We start from the raw sequence: 15114 nt of genomic DNA, 5'->3' as shown, positions 1-15114 counted from the left end.
TTAAATGCCAAACTGAAATACTTCTCTACGTTTCTAATCCTTTGCTGCGAGCTGCGAGTAAGTGATTAAAGCCATTAACGAAATTATCAGGGATTATAAAGATTTGTAGACAATTTGATGCGCTGCCACGTCAGCTTCAGCACACAACCCCCCTCTCTCCCACCAACCCCCTCTCTCCCACGCACCCCCCACAGCGGCTGCTCAGATGGAGAAACAATGCAATTTACCGTAATCCAGGGGCTTCAATTAATGGAGTGTCGACGTCGTTGTCGCTGCCGAAAGGGGTTGCTTGGACAACCTGCCACACAACGTGGTTGCGCACAATGAAACACTGAAACACCCCCTCCCCCCACACAGCAGCACCCTTTCCCCAGCCCTAAAAAAAAACCTTATAGTTGACACAGTGGCTCCAAAGTTTATTTTAATATGCGTATAAAACTAACTTTTTGATGATCTCTTCAAAAAAAAATCTCAAATTTGAAGACTAATACTTTTGAACTGGTCAAAACTGAATTAATTTGAAAGGCAATTTGTTTTTAAACATGTTTTGATCTCAAGAATTATAAAATTGACTTTCGGAAACACCTTTATGTCAGTTCGCCTGAACGAGCGACCACTGTATTACAATGAAGTCCATTTGGCTCGATTTAGCATGAGAGAGGGGAAGAGGGGGTAGCTAGCAAATCTTTCCTTTAAGGGTTGTCGCTGCTCATTATGAGCACTTAAGTAGTGCATTTTTTGGCAAATTTCTATAGCTGACATCATTTGACTTCAGTTGTACGACAAAAAATGTTGTTGCATAGTTTGTTGGCATGCGACACGTTCAACAACGATAACTGACAGAAAACAATGTTATGACTGTCAACTTTTATTGTGAGAAATGAGAGAATTTCATTTACCAAACTGTCCACTATTGCTTACCAAAGGTCAAAGGCTATGGCCAAAATTAGGAAAAATGGCACGTTAAGAGGAAAAAATAATTTATCAGCAAGTTTAACAAACTTACTGCAAGTCAGCTAAAATTCTAGTCAATATACTTGTTAGTTGAGAAGATAAAGAAATCAATTCTTTGGAAGTTAGAAAAATGTGGGTTTTTTGCAAATGTCACCAAATTGGCAGCACGCCAGCGACGAGGTGGCAACGCCAATTGAGAAGTTCTTAAATTATGTTAGAAATATAGCAAAGTTCGAATATGATAAATGGCAACCAACTCTGAGATATATATGTATTTCGCTATCAGAGACTCTTTCTATATCTGAGAGAATAAGTTGAATCTAGAAACCTTTTGGCTCAGCATAAAAACATTCACAAATATTCACATACAACAAACAATAACTACTTGTCAAGACTGGAAAGTAGGAACAAACAAAAACATCTATACAAAAAATACCAACAACAAAAACATACGACTTAATGCGAATATATATGAAATAATCAATATCGAAACAAATATAATATAATATAATAAAATATTTAAGAATATAAGATGGAGGAAACGGTTAACGAAACCGATGGAATAGCCGATCCGGAAACGGTCTTGAGCAATGTTGTTGAAGTAGAATATATCGAAGAAAAACCCAAGGAAGAACCTCTTTTTAAAACTGAATTTAACGTCTCCAATGAGCAGATGTTTTCATCAGCGCAAATAGAGGGCGAAGACGCCGAAGCAATCGGAGAGGATGGTAAACCAACCAAGGATGATGAGAATGTTGTTGAAGAGGGCGAAGAGCTGAGTGCAGAGACACTTGAGAAATTGGAGCAGAAGAAAAAGTTGCAGCGACGCGAGGACAAGCGCCGCAAGGATGCGGCATTGAGAAAATATGAGTCACAGCCAGTGCCAGAACCGGAGCCAGAACCGGAGCCAGAACCGGAGCCAGAACCGGAGTCAGAGCCGGAACCAAAACCAGAACCAGAAACTCAACCAAAACTTGAGAATGATTCGGTGACAAGCACCCACCGATCGACAATTGATTCAGAGAAGACCATGAAGGTTAAACATTCCATATCCTTATCCGGCGCAGAGCAGGAGGGGCCGGAAGAGTTTAAGTCAGCGGATGCTTCGTCCTCAGAGGACGAGTCTTATAGTCGGTCGTTACCGACATCCTTTAAGAGTGATTTCTTCGAAAATTTCTACTTCCCCAGTTTCTCAGATATCTCATCAATCACAAGTGAAAAATCGGTGAAATCAATTCGCCCATCGGTGGAGCCAGAAATGGTAGAGCGTGAAGTATTCGTCAAGGATGAGGGTAAATTTGTGGATACCGAACACCGGGACAGAGGCTCATCGGTGAGCCGTATCGAGGTGCAGGAGGTGCAGGAGGTGCAAATACCAGAAGAAGAGTCAGAAGCTGAATCATCGAGCTCTTCAACAATATCATTTGATTGGCCCTTCGATCTGGAAGATGAAGTGGTGACACCGCCCCAGATAGATATAGATGATGAAGCCGAAATGGCAGTCAATCTGCTATTCGACATGCATTCATTCACAAAACTTGCGAGAACCGAATCCACTACAGCAATGGAAAGACATAGAGCCGAGCGAGAAACTCATCAAATTGCAATGGAATTTCTTTGCAAACTGATCGATGATGCTGTCGAGGCAGCGGAGTTTGTCGATCCTCTCATCGTGCTCAGTGCAAAAATGGATAAACACAAGATGATCACAGATCTGCATGGCCTAATTAAGGAATACATGTGTGTCAAACAATTCAACACAGATGCGGAAAATAAAATGTACGATTATTATCGTCGTTTGGGGCAGAGGCGTGTCTTTGATGTGTTGCCACCGCAAGTGGAACAAGTGGAATTCCGGCGACAGAGGGAGGCACTGCAGCATCTGGATCATCTGAAGGCCACGGCTGTCGAGACGAAGAGAATTAATAATTTGCTCATGGCCAGTGTCCACATGGATATGGTACATGAGAGCAACATTGCGATCAGCACACTCGAATCGCTCGAGAAATGCTTTCATACCACGCTCATTCGCAAGGATATGCAGTTCCTGCCACGCATCGTGGACCTCGAGCTGCGACGCATGGAAAATTTACGCAACGAGATCAGCGATAGTCGCCTCTGGCTTATTACCAGGCAACACACTCTGGGCAGACTGATCGAGGTGAGTGAGTGAGTCCATTATGACTAGCCAGATACCCTGTGCTCAAAAGCTTTCTAGCATTCAGCGTTTATTGAAAATCTAAAGTAATCTTGATCTTGAACTACGAAACCAGTTGATCAATTATCTAGTCGCCAAGAGTGCCTTATCTGAACGTTGTAAACATTTCTTATTTTCAAGGTGGATCTTTCTAAAATATAGTTTATAAATTCACCTAACTTAAATTGAAAAAACGTACGATTTTACGGCGATCTGAATATGCCACTTGTTTCTGAATTTTTCTTCTAAAAATAAGGATTTCCATTTCTATTTTTTAGAAATATTTTCTATTTCCCCTGACTGCTCATAATTCATTCATAATTCACCAATTTGTATACAATTTTTAAATCAAGTTTTCAATCGAATTTAGCGCAAACGGCAATTTGATCAAATTACGGAGACATTAACCATGGATCAGTTTTTGGCAGTGCAACGCGAGGTTACTGCGCTGGACACAAAAGTGGAAGGTATAGAGTTCAACTACCTTATACATATATTGATCTTTACTCGCATATTATTCAACTAAAAACTAATTCAACTAGAGCGTAGCCATGATCTATATCGTATGCATGATCGTTGTACCAGGCAGGTGCATCAATTGGCCTTTGTGAGGGAGAAGATTAGCATGCTCTCAGAGAACTTGACCGATATGCGGATCGAGCTGGGAGAGAAGATGCAACGACAGCAGAAATTGCGAGACGAGTTGCTGAAATTAAAGCTAAAACGCGCCCACCTCAAGGAGCAGAAATCGGAGCTGCAGGAGAAGAGTGGACTGCTCTATAAGCCGGCTCTGCTCATTGATTTCGATACGACAGTAGAAACTATCGAGGTCAGCAGGGAGAGAGTGAAGGAACTAAGACAAACCGTAAACGATTTAGAAACACGCATTGCCGTGTATGAGAACTTAGCAAGAAACTCCGACTCGGCCAGGCCCAGTAAATCAATGCCAAGCAAATAATAATAATATGCAACCTTTTTTACACTTTTATACAGATTTTATACAACTCGATTAGATTCTCAAACTTGAAATTCTCAAAATAAACGAAAAACTAGACTGAAAAAATGATAGATTAAATTACTATTGAAATTGAATATGGATAAAATGAACGCGATTCGAGCTTTAATTTTCTGTTTTTCTACAAACAGCAATAATTATTTCAACATATAATTGAACAAAGTTTTCTGGTGATTACTATCAAACTTTTATGAAATTTATTAAATTTATGCAACTTAAGTTAAGAAACCTCTCCAAATACGCTCCACTTCAAAGCTGTAGCTCTATGGCAACGAATTTCTTACATATTTATTTATTATACTTGGGTTTTTTTGTGTTTCACATTATTGGACGACTTCATGACGCTAAATTAACTGCCAGACATTTCTATTAGTCCGGCGTGAATGCCAAGCCAATCTACGCTTAATATATGCATGATGCTGTCCGCCTGATAACACTTGAAGTATGCCAGGGGCGGAGTCGGACAGAGGCAAGAGGGGAGTTTCGTGGGAATGGGAGGGCTACGTTGCTGCGACAACGCTTCCCCTTCTTATCGCCGTCACGTGGAGAACTTGTCTAAATGAATTTAATGAAATGGAAATGTGCAGTCATGAGTTTAGATATGACTCCAACTCGACTGTACCTGTTGGCCGGGCCAATGCCATCAGAACTACTTATTTACTTACTTGACATCTAGCTGGAGTGGAACTTGTACTTTCAAAAGTAATTATTCAAAGTTTGAAATTATTAATACAGTTCCAAATTATTAATACAGTTCCAGTTAGTTTCTATTTAATTTTGAAGGTGTATCTAAATAAATTAGTTTAGCTCTTGTCTATACTCGATCAATGGAGGATTGACTTGTCTTTTATTATAGTATAAATAAAATAGATATAATATGCATAGATACAATCATTCATACGATGTGAATCCTCAATCGTTTCGAATAATTCCATTCTATTTGAAGCAAATAAAGCTAGGGTATGTCCCAGTTACTCAGCACTACTCTTCCATCATAGCCTCATCCACTCGCTGTTGCATTCGCCAAGACACCATCAAATGCAACAGCAGACTGAATGCGTCCTGGGAAATGAGATAGACATTGAGGCGTCGTTCCTGCAACGGTCCCAAAGTACCTTTTCACACATGAGCGCACACAGGATGCCCAGTTCAGCTCAACTCCCTGCCACCCAGCTCCCTTTAGAAGGGGCGGTGTTCCGCCTATTGTTGTTGTTGTTGTTGTTTTTGTAAATCACAGAGTGAAACCGAAACCGAAACCGTTAACGTGTTGCGGTTACGCTGCTGACTTTGCTGTGGCAAAAAAAAAGAAAGAAAGGACAAAAAAAACGAAGCGAGTCATTCCATTTGGGCTTTATTAAATGCGCCAGCGGGCGGGGACCAGGCTCAAAGGGAGGGTTAGCTGACAAGCTGTATATATGAGTGTGTGTGTGTGTATGTGAGTGTGTTTGTGTGTGTGTTTTTTTGTGTGGTAGGGCAACGTCCTGTCACACAACTTTTTATTGCGAATTGCGTTTTTTTTGTTTGTTTGAATACTCTATTTTAAAAAGTGGAAATTTAAATTGCTTTTAGTTTTGAAAGTCGAATGCTCTATAGAAAACTTATTAATAAATGAATATAATTTAGTAAACATAAGACTAAAACTACTTTAAAGAACTATTTATTCATTTTGCCGACACTCCCAACTCTACCCACGTAATTTAGAATACCAATTCTCAACTGGTAAGTTAAAATTTTACACAAGGAGCAGAGTATTATGTAGTCTGTTTATTCTCGCTGCAAAAATGTTTACTTGAATTTTCTTTTTTTTTTTTGAGTTTATCAAACTTCTTACATTTGTTTTGTTGTAAAATGGGAGCAGAAACACACACACACACGCATATTTACACATATGCACACACAAACGCAAACTTTCTGATTTAATGATTGCTTTTGAGTGCTGCGAGTTTGCCAAATCGATAGAGCTGCGGGGGGAGGACGTACTGAGGAGCAGAGGGAGCGGCAAGTTGCTCCGGTTTCGCATTTCAACTCAAGACATATGAAATTGTTACAATTTTTTTTCATTCCCTCTCTCACTCTTAGCCATGGCAAAGATTTGTCAATTCTTTGACACAATGATGCATAACGTTATCTGAGATTTTGGACAGAGTAAGAGCAGAGAGTGAAAACAACAACAAGAACAACAACAGGAAAAACAACAACAGCTTTTGCGAATTAATCTTCTTAATGTTCGTGCCTCTGGGTTAAGAGTTCCCCAACTCTCTGGCACTAAGTAGAACGCTTAGGTTTTCCAAATCACATAATGCGATTGTTGATTGTTGGATGTTGATTGTTGCGTGGCTTTAAACTGGAGTACTGAACATAGTACTTAAACAGTGGTCACGTGATTACATTAGAATTATCTCTTTGTAATCACAAGAAAAAAAAACTGATATGAAATTTACATATTAAAGTTTAAACTTCTCCCTCAAATCAAATTTTAATTTACAAACTACATTTTTGCATACTATTTTTAGATATTTTACTGCATTTCTTATGCTGATAGAGAATGTTTTCAATTAGCATATCTAATTTTACATTTGACTCTAAGATTTTTTGTTTTGTTTGGTATTTTCAGTTCCCAGCTTGTATTTTTGAAAAATAAATTAATTAGCACCACTGTTAGGGGAGACTATTTAACAATACATGTACCCCGCTGCAATTGCCGCATGCTGCATGACCATTCGCTTATAGGATGTATCCTTGGATGGTAGTCACCATGGGTAACACATAATCATATCAGCTTCCACACGATTTAACAGCGACGCAATTGAGTTGCGTTCACTTGGCAACTGGAGCAAAACTGTTCCCTGTCCGCTCACTCTACTTGCCCAATGCACTTTGGTCTATCGACTTTTATATGTATCAACTTTTATTCTTTATTTTATTTATTTATTTATTTTTGTATTTGCTCAACACTTTTTTGGTTTCGCATTGATTGCATGACAAATTGCGCGATTGCTTGCTAAAAGCATTGAGAAAGCATTCGCCAAATATGGTTTTGGTATTGATTGTATTGTACCTACTGCTTCGACTACAACAAATTGCAGACGCTTTTATTCAGCTCGGTTCTATTCTGTGGTGCTTCCTGCTGCCATGACACTTAAGCTGCGATAAAAATTCCGTTCGATAAGCATTTTGTTTATATTCTGGCATGAGTTCTATTGCAGATTGCTCTAAGCTGTTGCCAGCAAACGAGCTGAATGTTATAATCGTTGCTGGAAGGGGTGAGGTGTGCGCAGGCTCTTTATGCAACTCGAGACTTCAAGCCCGAGGCCATTTAGGTCAATATTTATCTATTAGATGATTTCCATATCTTTATGTACTTTCATTCTTTAGATTATCTTTACAGAAGGCTACGTTTATCTAGTCAAGCCTACAGTACTTTCAAGATTCTGTTATTTTTATAATATTTAAACTGCTAAGGAGCTTTTAGGTTTTTTTTTTTAATTTTAATGGTTTTTTCTATTTTCAAGTTTCTTAATTAAAATTAAAACATATTTGATCGATGTTTTGGGAACAATTCCACAACTCTCTTTCCACTCGGTTCGCTAATTGCCAAGTTCTTTCTTTATTTGGTCATTATTAATACAAATTGGAAAAGCGCAATACAAAACAATTGTATATAGTATATGGATATGTATGTACATATGTATATTCAATCGGCTTTCAAATTGTGAACCATTTTTATGGCAGGATGTTTGTTGTTTTGCACATTTGGTTGCTGGCCAAGCCAAGCCAAAGGCTCTGCTTCAAGGACAACGAGGCGTGCAGACAGGCAGTCATAATACTCATTATGAACGGCTTAAGCGATTTCCCCTGGGTGCTGCTCACTAAGCCTCTTCACCGTGATTGAGACTCCCACACATATGCATACAATGCACACACACACACACACAAATACATTCTTTTCTCCTTTTATTTATTTTTTTTGCAAAAGCAATCTGAATGAAATCCGATTTGTAGTCGCAGTCAAATTGGCAAGCAAAACGAATTCTCCGACTGATTCCATTTTGGCCACATCAATCAGTTGTTGTTGGCAATTCCTTGTCATGTTTAACAAACATGAAAATATGTAATAATTAATGTTCATAATTTTTACGAGAATTCCTTTTTTTTTACTTTCCGAGGCACGTGATTGCCAAATGGACAACGGCCTCTGTTTGCTAATGAAAATAATCTGTCATCAAAGCCAACGATAAAAATAAAAAAAACGGCAACCACCCCCAAAAATGTGTGTGAACAGGTGGGAACCATAATTTCACCCACTCCCCCTTCCTTCCCATCCATGTACAAAGTGTGCCGCCCCCTTTTTGATGGATGTATGATTAGGTTGACTTCCAACTATTAACTCAATATTGGAGTAAATTGTCAACGTCTGAAAGGGTTGAGATTGCAGGAAATTGCATTTGTGCGGCCAAATCCAGATAAGATTCAGCTATCAAAATGGTGAAACGTCCTGTGCCAGGATATCACATTAAAAGCGCATCAGGTTTTCTAAAGCTGAGGAAACTGTTGCTGTAATTACATTGCACGAACAATCAGGAAGGAAAAATGAAAAAAGAATCATCAAAAATTACATTTATCACCAGGACAACTGCTGAATACCCTTAAAATATAAAATATAAAAACAAGTAACTAAATAATTATTAGGAATTGATGAAACTAGTTATGCCTTATAATTGAGATTAATTAAATGCATATAGGATTCTTCTTAGATAAAAATTTAATACAGATTTCTTTACTAAAGGGTAGAAAGAAAGCTTCTCAGCGAAAACCATAAAATATATAAAATATTTACATTCCTCCATTTCCAAATCAGTCAATAACTTTTAACATATTTTTTCATATGCTTCAACCTCATAACAAAGCTGTTATACCCACTCTGATACCCTCTCCGCACAGCTTTACGCAGGTCATTTGCGCCCCATTCACTCATTCAGAGCGTTCATCCTGGCATTGGGCATTGGACATTGCCTATCCCTGACGCTGGCTTTGTTTGTGTGCCATTAAATTAAATATCCTTGCCCATGCTCCCAAGGACCTTTGACTGTCTATCTGTGTGTGTGTGTGTCTATGCTCTTCCTCTCTGGACACAATGCGCGCAATTTCTGTCATTTCCTTAATAGAAATCTTATCTTTTGTGACGCCTTCGCGTTCAGGACTCAGGACTCAAGGCTCCAGCGCCTTAAGCCGGATATCGCACCTTTGACATCTGACTGCGGGGAGTCGCCATTGGTGTGCTTAAGTGGACATTATCGCTGCCCGATTTGTGTATAAATATATATACATACATACATATATATATATATAAATTACAAGTTGCACAACTTTGAGTTGCTCAGTTCCTAAAGAAGTAAATTTATGTGAATTGAATGCATTAAGTGAAATTTAAATATATATTACTATAATTTATTGACTACTTCTTCATTTAGCACATTATACATAATCCGAGTAGCCAACAAATGTCACTTTCTCAATTTCTAATGCCGAATTGATTAAATTCATCTACTTTCTTAACTTGAATAGGTTACAAAAAAAAACAAACCTCCTTCAAATGAGCGGCGCGCCCTGTCAGGTGTCAGCTCCGTGCCAGCCTGAGAATACCTGCCCGGCAGTTAGGACCTGTCTACGAGCAAGGGGCACACTACTCGAGGATGTCCTTGGTCCGTTTCCGGATGAGGTCATAATGACGGCGCTGGATCGTATACTCTACTGTTTGGGGGCAACCAGAATATATCACCAATTAAAAGGCTTACCATATGCCCCACAAGCTTCTGCTTGTACTCTGCCATGTCCCAAGCCCAGTTGCTCCTCGCTTAGCAGCCCGATGAGTAACACCAGCCATAGTAAATATACCAGCGCCAGTTCAAAAGGCACTTGCAAGCCAAACTGCGCCTGCAACCAGACGTCAGCCGCAGCCAAGTTGAAATCTACCACGTCCAGGCCATCACGTCCTCGCATGCCACGCGTGGACTTTGCCCATCCGGTGATCGATGATCGCCAATTGGCCGGTGGACATCCCACACTTTCGGATCGCATGAAGGGTTCACTGTCCACGGCGACCATTGCGTACAGTCGTCTCAAGTCCAGGCTTGCAGCTAAATTGCCGGACAGTGGACACAAATGGCTGTGGACACGTCTGGTGCATTCCAAGGATGGCTGCCACGTCTACGAGGTGTACAAGAACTCGGATGTGGGGCATGCCCCACAAAAAATGGCGGGTGCAAAGGAGGCAATAATACTTTTTCTGGTCACGCCAAATGGTTATGTGATGCCTTTCGAAACTGTCTCATCGTTTTAGATTATTGATTTGACTTTTGGCCAATACTATTTGAAATTTGTAGTTTGTAGTAAGTCTAGCTGCACTTTAATGGAAGTTTTTACTCTTGTAGATTATATTAAAAATTCTTTTTATACAAATTAACAAAGTGTTGCACTGAAATACACAAAAGTGTTTTCTATCAATCTACATAAAATAAAGACGTTACAAGTTCAGTCATTTTTTATTGGTATATATTATAATTTGTATAACAATTAATCAATATTGTTCGCTGACAAATTCACGGTCTATTAGTATAATTAAAAGTTATTATAAGCATTAAACATTTTAAGTATTTTTATGCAGTCGTATAAAATATCTAAATAATATTCTAAGCAAATCTATTACATTTATAAGAACAGAAATACTTTCTAATTAAAAATATATATAATATATATATAAAAAATACAATTATCACAGCTAGATCAGTCAGTTAGGCAATCCTCACACTCTTTCGAAAAAGCACATAGACTGCTCCGGTGCTGGTCAGCAAATAGAGCATCAAAATAGCCACGGATTCCGCTAAACTGCGATCCCGCGGTTTCAGTGCCATATTCACAAAACCCGTGAGAAAATTGCTGAGCATAAAATGCGTTAATCCATTCATATTAATTGCCTCCACAAAGGCAGGCAAAGGATTTGGTCCTCTGTCTTCTGCTCTCGGCGCAAGTAGAAGAAATTCAAAGAGAAATGCGTACAGCATCATCGTCGTCGTTGTTACGCTAAACAGCCAAAGCACATAGCCAGCATTGAAGGTGACACGTGCGATGCCAAAGAGACAGTTGCAGCATATAACCAGCAGCCAACCCATGCTGGCAGAGAGCAGCATGTGGCGCAACTTGACCCAGAACTGGGCACGGCTCAGCTTCGTCCTGGATGTATACCATTTGGCACAGTAAATGCTGAGCAGATAGAGCGCCACACAGCCGGGCAGCGAGCTGAGACCTTCACGATTCGCATGCCACAAGCCAATGCGATCCACATCCGACGACATAACAAACTCAGAGAGACCCAGTTGCAACAGCAGCTCGTGCAGCGCCAGAATTACTGTGGTGAAAAAAGAATGAAAAATGCACTTGCAGATAAAATATATATTTGCTTTTAATGATGTTGTTTGTGCGTGTGATCCTGATCCCACTTAAATCCATAAAGAAAAACTTACCCAATGACAGTGGCAACAGTTGACGATCCTCACGCGCCAAGAGGCTGCAAAGACTGCCAAAGAGCTTGGTGAGTCCCAAAGTAAAGAAGGCATTCAAATGTTTGCCATATTCGCGTTCATCCTGATGGTAGTCGATCAACGTGATAATCACTGTGCGCGCCAAGCCTAGCACCAATAGCGGAGCAACCACTTTGGGCAGTCTTTTCACATCACCCAAATGCCGGGCACGTTGCGAGACAATGCCCATGGTGACCACGAACATGCCAATACCCAAATCCATGACGGAGGCACCAAACGCCTGACTCTTGAAATATGCCGAGGGAAATGCATTGAAATCGATGGCCAAAATAGCGGAAGCAGTGCAGAAATATGCATTTGCACGCATCAGTGTAAAAACCACGGGTCTGCTTCCAATCTCCAGGCAGATGGGATCCTTTGCTTTCTTCCATATGTCCCAACGCCATATCAATATGGCAATTAGCGCACCAACTAGCAGACAGTACAGTTCATTATAGTCAGTGACCACTGTAGTGCTGCAAACGGTGGGCGTGGCAATTAGCAGGAATTCCAGCAGAAATCTTCGTGTGGAGCGCAGTGGTAAATGGCCGCACAGCAGTTGCGACAAGGCGAAACCCAACAATGTTGGCCAAATCACGGGCAAAACACGTAAGCTGGATATTAATGTCTGCCAGGATTTTTTATCAGTTTCTGTTTTTGGAATAATCGCATTTGGACTGCAAACGGAATTCTGAATGAAGCCTTGAAATACATGCAGTGGCGCGGGCAGACAACATTTATCCGCCGAAACGTAGACATCGTAGAAGTAAACTCTGCTCTCCATAGTTATGCAACTTGCATTTATACCAGTTTACTTGAATTTCCAATGAAGCGAACAAAATAAAACACGCATGTTAAAAACAAACTTGCACATTAAAATTCCAACTTCGATTTATTGCAAGTGATGCCACCTTCAACTGTTATCGATTTCGTTCATTTTGTGAGTAATTTCAAAACCACATGTAGAGGGCGCTGCGAGTGCAAACCAGTGTTATCGATTTCGCTGCTGTCGGTTTATTTTTAAACAAAATAAATGCATTGGACACAATAATAAATGCATTGGTTAAACAAATCACAAAGCGCTAAAACTCATCATGTTGTTGCGTTGTTGTAGTCGCTGCCTTTGGAAATTCCTCGTGGGCGCGAACCGCTACCGCCGCTTTAGCTACCACACGTTCAAACTCCGGCACATCAAAGCGATAATTTGTGAATTTGGCATGGGCTCCACCCTCAGGATGATGTCCTTCATCCTGGGCATAGACCAGCTCCGGTTGCTCCCAGGTGGCATAGTGTACACCACGCAAACGCGCCAGATCCTTGTAGCAATTGGGATCCTCACAATTGTACAGCTCAAAGATGCACGCCCAATTGGGCAAAAAGAGCAAGTGCGTCAAACCAGCGCCATGCATGCCAATCAACATATCACTGTTCCGTGTGATGGCCAATTGCTCCACGAACGACAAACTGTGTGTGAACGTAAGATGTTAAATTTATAATACATTTATTATTATAATAGCTACCGTTCGAAGGAGACACGCTGCACGAGGTAATCCTCATTGGCTTCCAGCTGGGCGAGCAGCTCGTTCTCATTCAACACCTGTCTGTATTTTGTGCGACGCGACAAATATGTTATGCGCAGCTTGCGTTCCTTCAACGGCGGCTGGAAGGGTATCTGCAGTCGATGCAAAATGAACTCTGAAAAGGCACGAAATAATCCACTGTTCGAACAGCCCTGAATCTGCAGGAATCATAAAAATGTATATTAATTTAAATATATATCTACATCTGGTGTGAAGACAATAATCAGAAGAATCTGGCTTACGGTCAAATTGTTCAAATTGAAATATGTGCGAGTTGCATAAGATTATGATTTGAATAATAAATAATAATAACATTGGCCAAAGACATCATTCAGGGCGAAAGGAAGGAAGTCTGTTATTGTCTTCACACCTATTTTACTGTTCAGATGCGTGTTTATTCGCGAACGACTTACAATTGGCGTATTGTAGAACAATCCAAAGATCATGCGTGGCAGCAGGGGAAGCACAACATTTCGAAAGCAGATCCGCTTGCCCTGAACATCGCTAAGAGTCCACACGGGTCGCTGGGAGAAGGCCTTGAATGTATCCCGAAAGGGTGAGTCGTAAGGATACGTTTCCCAGATGAGTATCTGGACGTCCGTGTTGAAGGCAGCCGGATGGGATTGATTGACAAAGAGTGAGGCGTATAGGTTGAAAAAGTCACAGAAATGATGATACATATTGTATGTGGCATCGATCTTCATGATGAACGTGGGCGCATTCACAACCAGATCACATGCGTCGCTTTCCATCATTGGCTGTGGCAACACATCGAAATTACGCAGCTCTGGTCCCCAAGATTGCAGCGCCGAACCAATGTGCTCCATTTCGGCCGTGAGACGCGTCCGATTCAGATCACAATGGCCCAACAGCTGGCCAGGACGTAGTACGTCCATGTGATAACGAATGCGCTCCTCTCGCTGCGGCAAATCTCTGAGATCCACAAGTAAATTGCGTCCGCGACAGAAGCGCAAATAGCGTGTGCACTCCAGCGAGGAGTCTGTGAGGTAATTGGGCAAGCAGAGGGGCGTCAGTTCTGCCAGCTGCTGCTGAATGTAACCAAAGTCCGCCTGATAGTAGAAGGTCTGCACCTGGGCTTCCTTGCTCTGCACCCAGCCGGTGTGATCGCCGGGGCAGTGGGGCGTCTGAAAGCGGGCCTCCTCGCTGCAGTTCCGCTCATGGCCCCAGCACGCGCGATTCGATTCGGTGCGCGTCGTTGCATTCGCCGGCAGTTGTCCCTTGAGTTTGGGGAAGGTGTTCAGGTAGCGGATGAGGTGATTGGACGGCAAATTAGGCAACGCAAGCGAACGCTTCGTTTCGGCAAGGCTCGCATGGATTAGTATTGTGAGTATTGTTAGCTGCAGTTGCAGTTGCATCTTGCTTAAGACTATTTAAGTACACTTTCTAAACGCGTCTCGCTTTGCAGTTTCGCTGCTCTTTTTTGCTGCTCACATTTTCAGCGACTGCATTTCACGGCCAAGCTGATGATCTCACTCAGTGTCGCTGTCGGCTGATAGATGATTATGATTTAGTTAATTCACCGACAGCCACAACAACAAACGGCGGCAACAATAGTTGCCTGTCTGTCTGACGTCCATCAAAGCGAAGACTTGGTAAGAAAAACGAAAACCTGCTTTAAATCCAGCATCTGTTTTGCACAGCTGATCGCCAGCACAGGGTGACCGTGGCGTGCATATCTCATCTAAATCATAAGGTTGTCACAGAATTAGCACTTTTAAATAATATTGAAAGTAAGATCAGCAACCAAACATTTTATAATACAATCATTAA

The 15114-nt window shown here is 41.0% G+C and overlaps 4 protein-coding genes across 4 annotated transcripts; 2 read left to right on the top strand and 2 right to left on the bottom strand.

The window, feature by feature from the left end:
- Positions 1–1448: 1448 nt before the first annotated feature.
- LOC6561977 (coiled-coil domain-containing protein 96) lies at positions 1449–4207 on the top strand. The gene is made up of 3 exons (XM_001989004.3): positions 1449–3115; positions 3522–3618; positions 3694–4207. The coding sequence occupies exons 1-3, from the start codon at positions 1487–1489 to the stop codon at positions 4107–4109; spliced, it is 2142 nt and encodes a 713-aa protein (XP_001989040.2). The 5' UTR covers positions 1449–1486; the 3' UTR covers positions 4110–4207.
- A 5479-nt stretch (positions 4208–9686) lies between these two features.
- LOC6571696 lies at positions 9687–10700 on the top strand. Its single transcript, XM_001997839.2, has one exon. It carries the CDS (start codon positions 9760–9762, stop codon positions 10504–10506), a length of 747 nt encoding a protein of 248 aa, XP_001997875.1. The 5' UTR covers positions 9687–9759; the 3' UTR covers positions 10507–10700.
- A 130-nt stretch (positions 10701–10830) lies between these two features.
- LOC6561741 (GPI-anchored wall transfer protein 1) lies at positions 10831–12596 on the bottom strand. The gene is made up of 2 exons (XM_001989006.3): positions 11687–12596; positions 10831–11571 (listed from the first exon to the last, which is right to left on the bottom strand). The coding sequence occupies exons 1-2, from the start codon at positions 12525–12527 to the stop codon at positions 10958–10960; spliced, it is 1455 nt and encodes a 484-aa protein (XP_001989042.2). The 5' UTR covers positions 12528–12596; the 3' UTR covers positions 10831–10957.
- A 110-nt stretch (positions 12597–12706) lies between these two features.
- On the bottom strand, positions 12707–14975 carry LOC6561742 (EGF domain-specific O-linked N-acetylglucosamine transferase). Its single transcript, XM_001989007.2, has 3 exons — positions 13737–14975; positions 13264–13481; positions 12707–13207 (listed from the first exon to the last, which is right to left on the bottom strand). Exons 1-3 carry the CDS (start codon positions 14697–14699, stop codon positions 12826–12828), a joined length of 1563 nt encoding a protein of 520 aa, XP_001989043.1. The 5' UTR covers positions 14700–14975; the 3' UTR covers positions 12707–12825.
- Positions 14976–15114: the final 139 nt, after the last annotated feature.

This window comes from Drosophila grimshawi, unplaced genomic scaffold (genome assembly GCF_018153295.1).
Source record: "Drosophila grimshawi isolate 15287-2541.00 unplaced genomic scaffold, ASM1815329v1 contig_1377, whole genome shotgun sequence".
NCBI classification, from domain to species: Eukaryota; Metazoa; Arthropoda; class Insecta; order Diptera; family Drosophilidae; genus Drosophila; species Drosophila grimshawi.
The sequence above is the reverse complement of the archived record's forward strand: the minus strand, read 5'-3'. Positions and strand labels throughout refer to the sequence as shown.

Bases quoted from the DNA above. Each gene is read 5' to 3' on its own strand.
- LOC6561977 (XM_001989004.3), top strand. From the start codon at position 1,487: ATGGAGGAAACGGTTAACGAAACCGATGGAATAGCCGATCCGGAAACG. The intron at 3,116-3,521 runs GTGAGTGAGTGA...AATCGAATTTAG, and splicing joins CTCTGGGCAGACTGATCGAG to CGCAAACGGCAATTTGATCA. The intron at 3,619-3,693 runs GTATAGAGTTCA...TAATTCAACTAG, and splicing joins GCTGGACACAAAAGTGGAAG to AGCGTAGCCATGATCTATAT.
- LOC6571696 (XM_001997839.2), top strand. From the start codon at position 9,760: ATGAGCGGCGCGCCCTGTCAGGTGTCAGCTCCGTGCCAGCCTGAGAAT.
- LOC6561741 (XM_001989006.3), bottom strand. From the start codon at position 12,527: ATGGAGAGCAGAGTTTACTTCTACGATGTCTACGTTTCGGCGGATAAA. The intron at 11,572-11,686 runs GTAAGTTTTTCT...TTTTCACCACAG, and splicing joins ACTGTTGCCACTGTCATTGG to TAATTCTGGCGCTGCACGAG.
- LOC6561742 (XM_001989007.2), bottom strand. From the start codon at position 14,699: ATGCAACTGCAACTGCAGCTAACAATACTCACAATACTAATCCATGCG. The intron at 13,482-13,736 runs GTAAGTCGTTCG...TGATTCCTGCAG, and splicing joins TGTTCTACAATACGCCAATT to ATTCAGGGCTGTTCGAACAG. The intron at 13,208-13,263 runs GTAGCTATTATA...GTTCACACACAG, and splicing joins CAGCGTGTCTCCTTCGAACG to TTTGTCGTTCGTGGAGCAAT.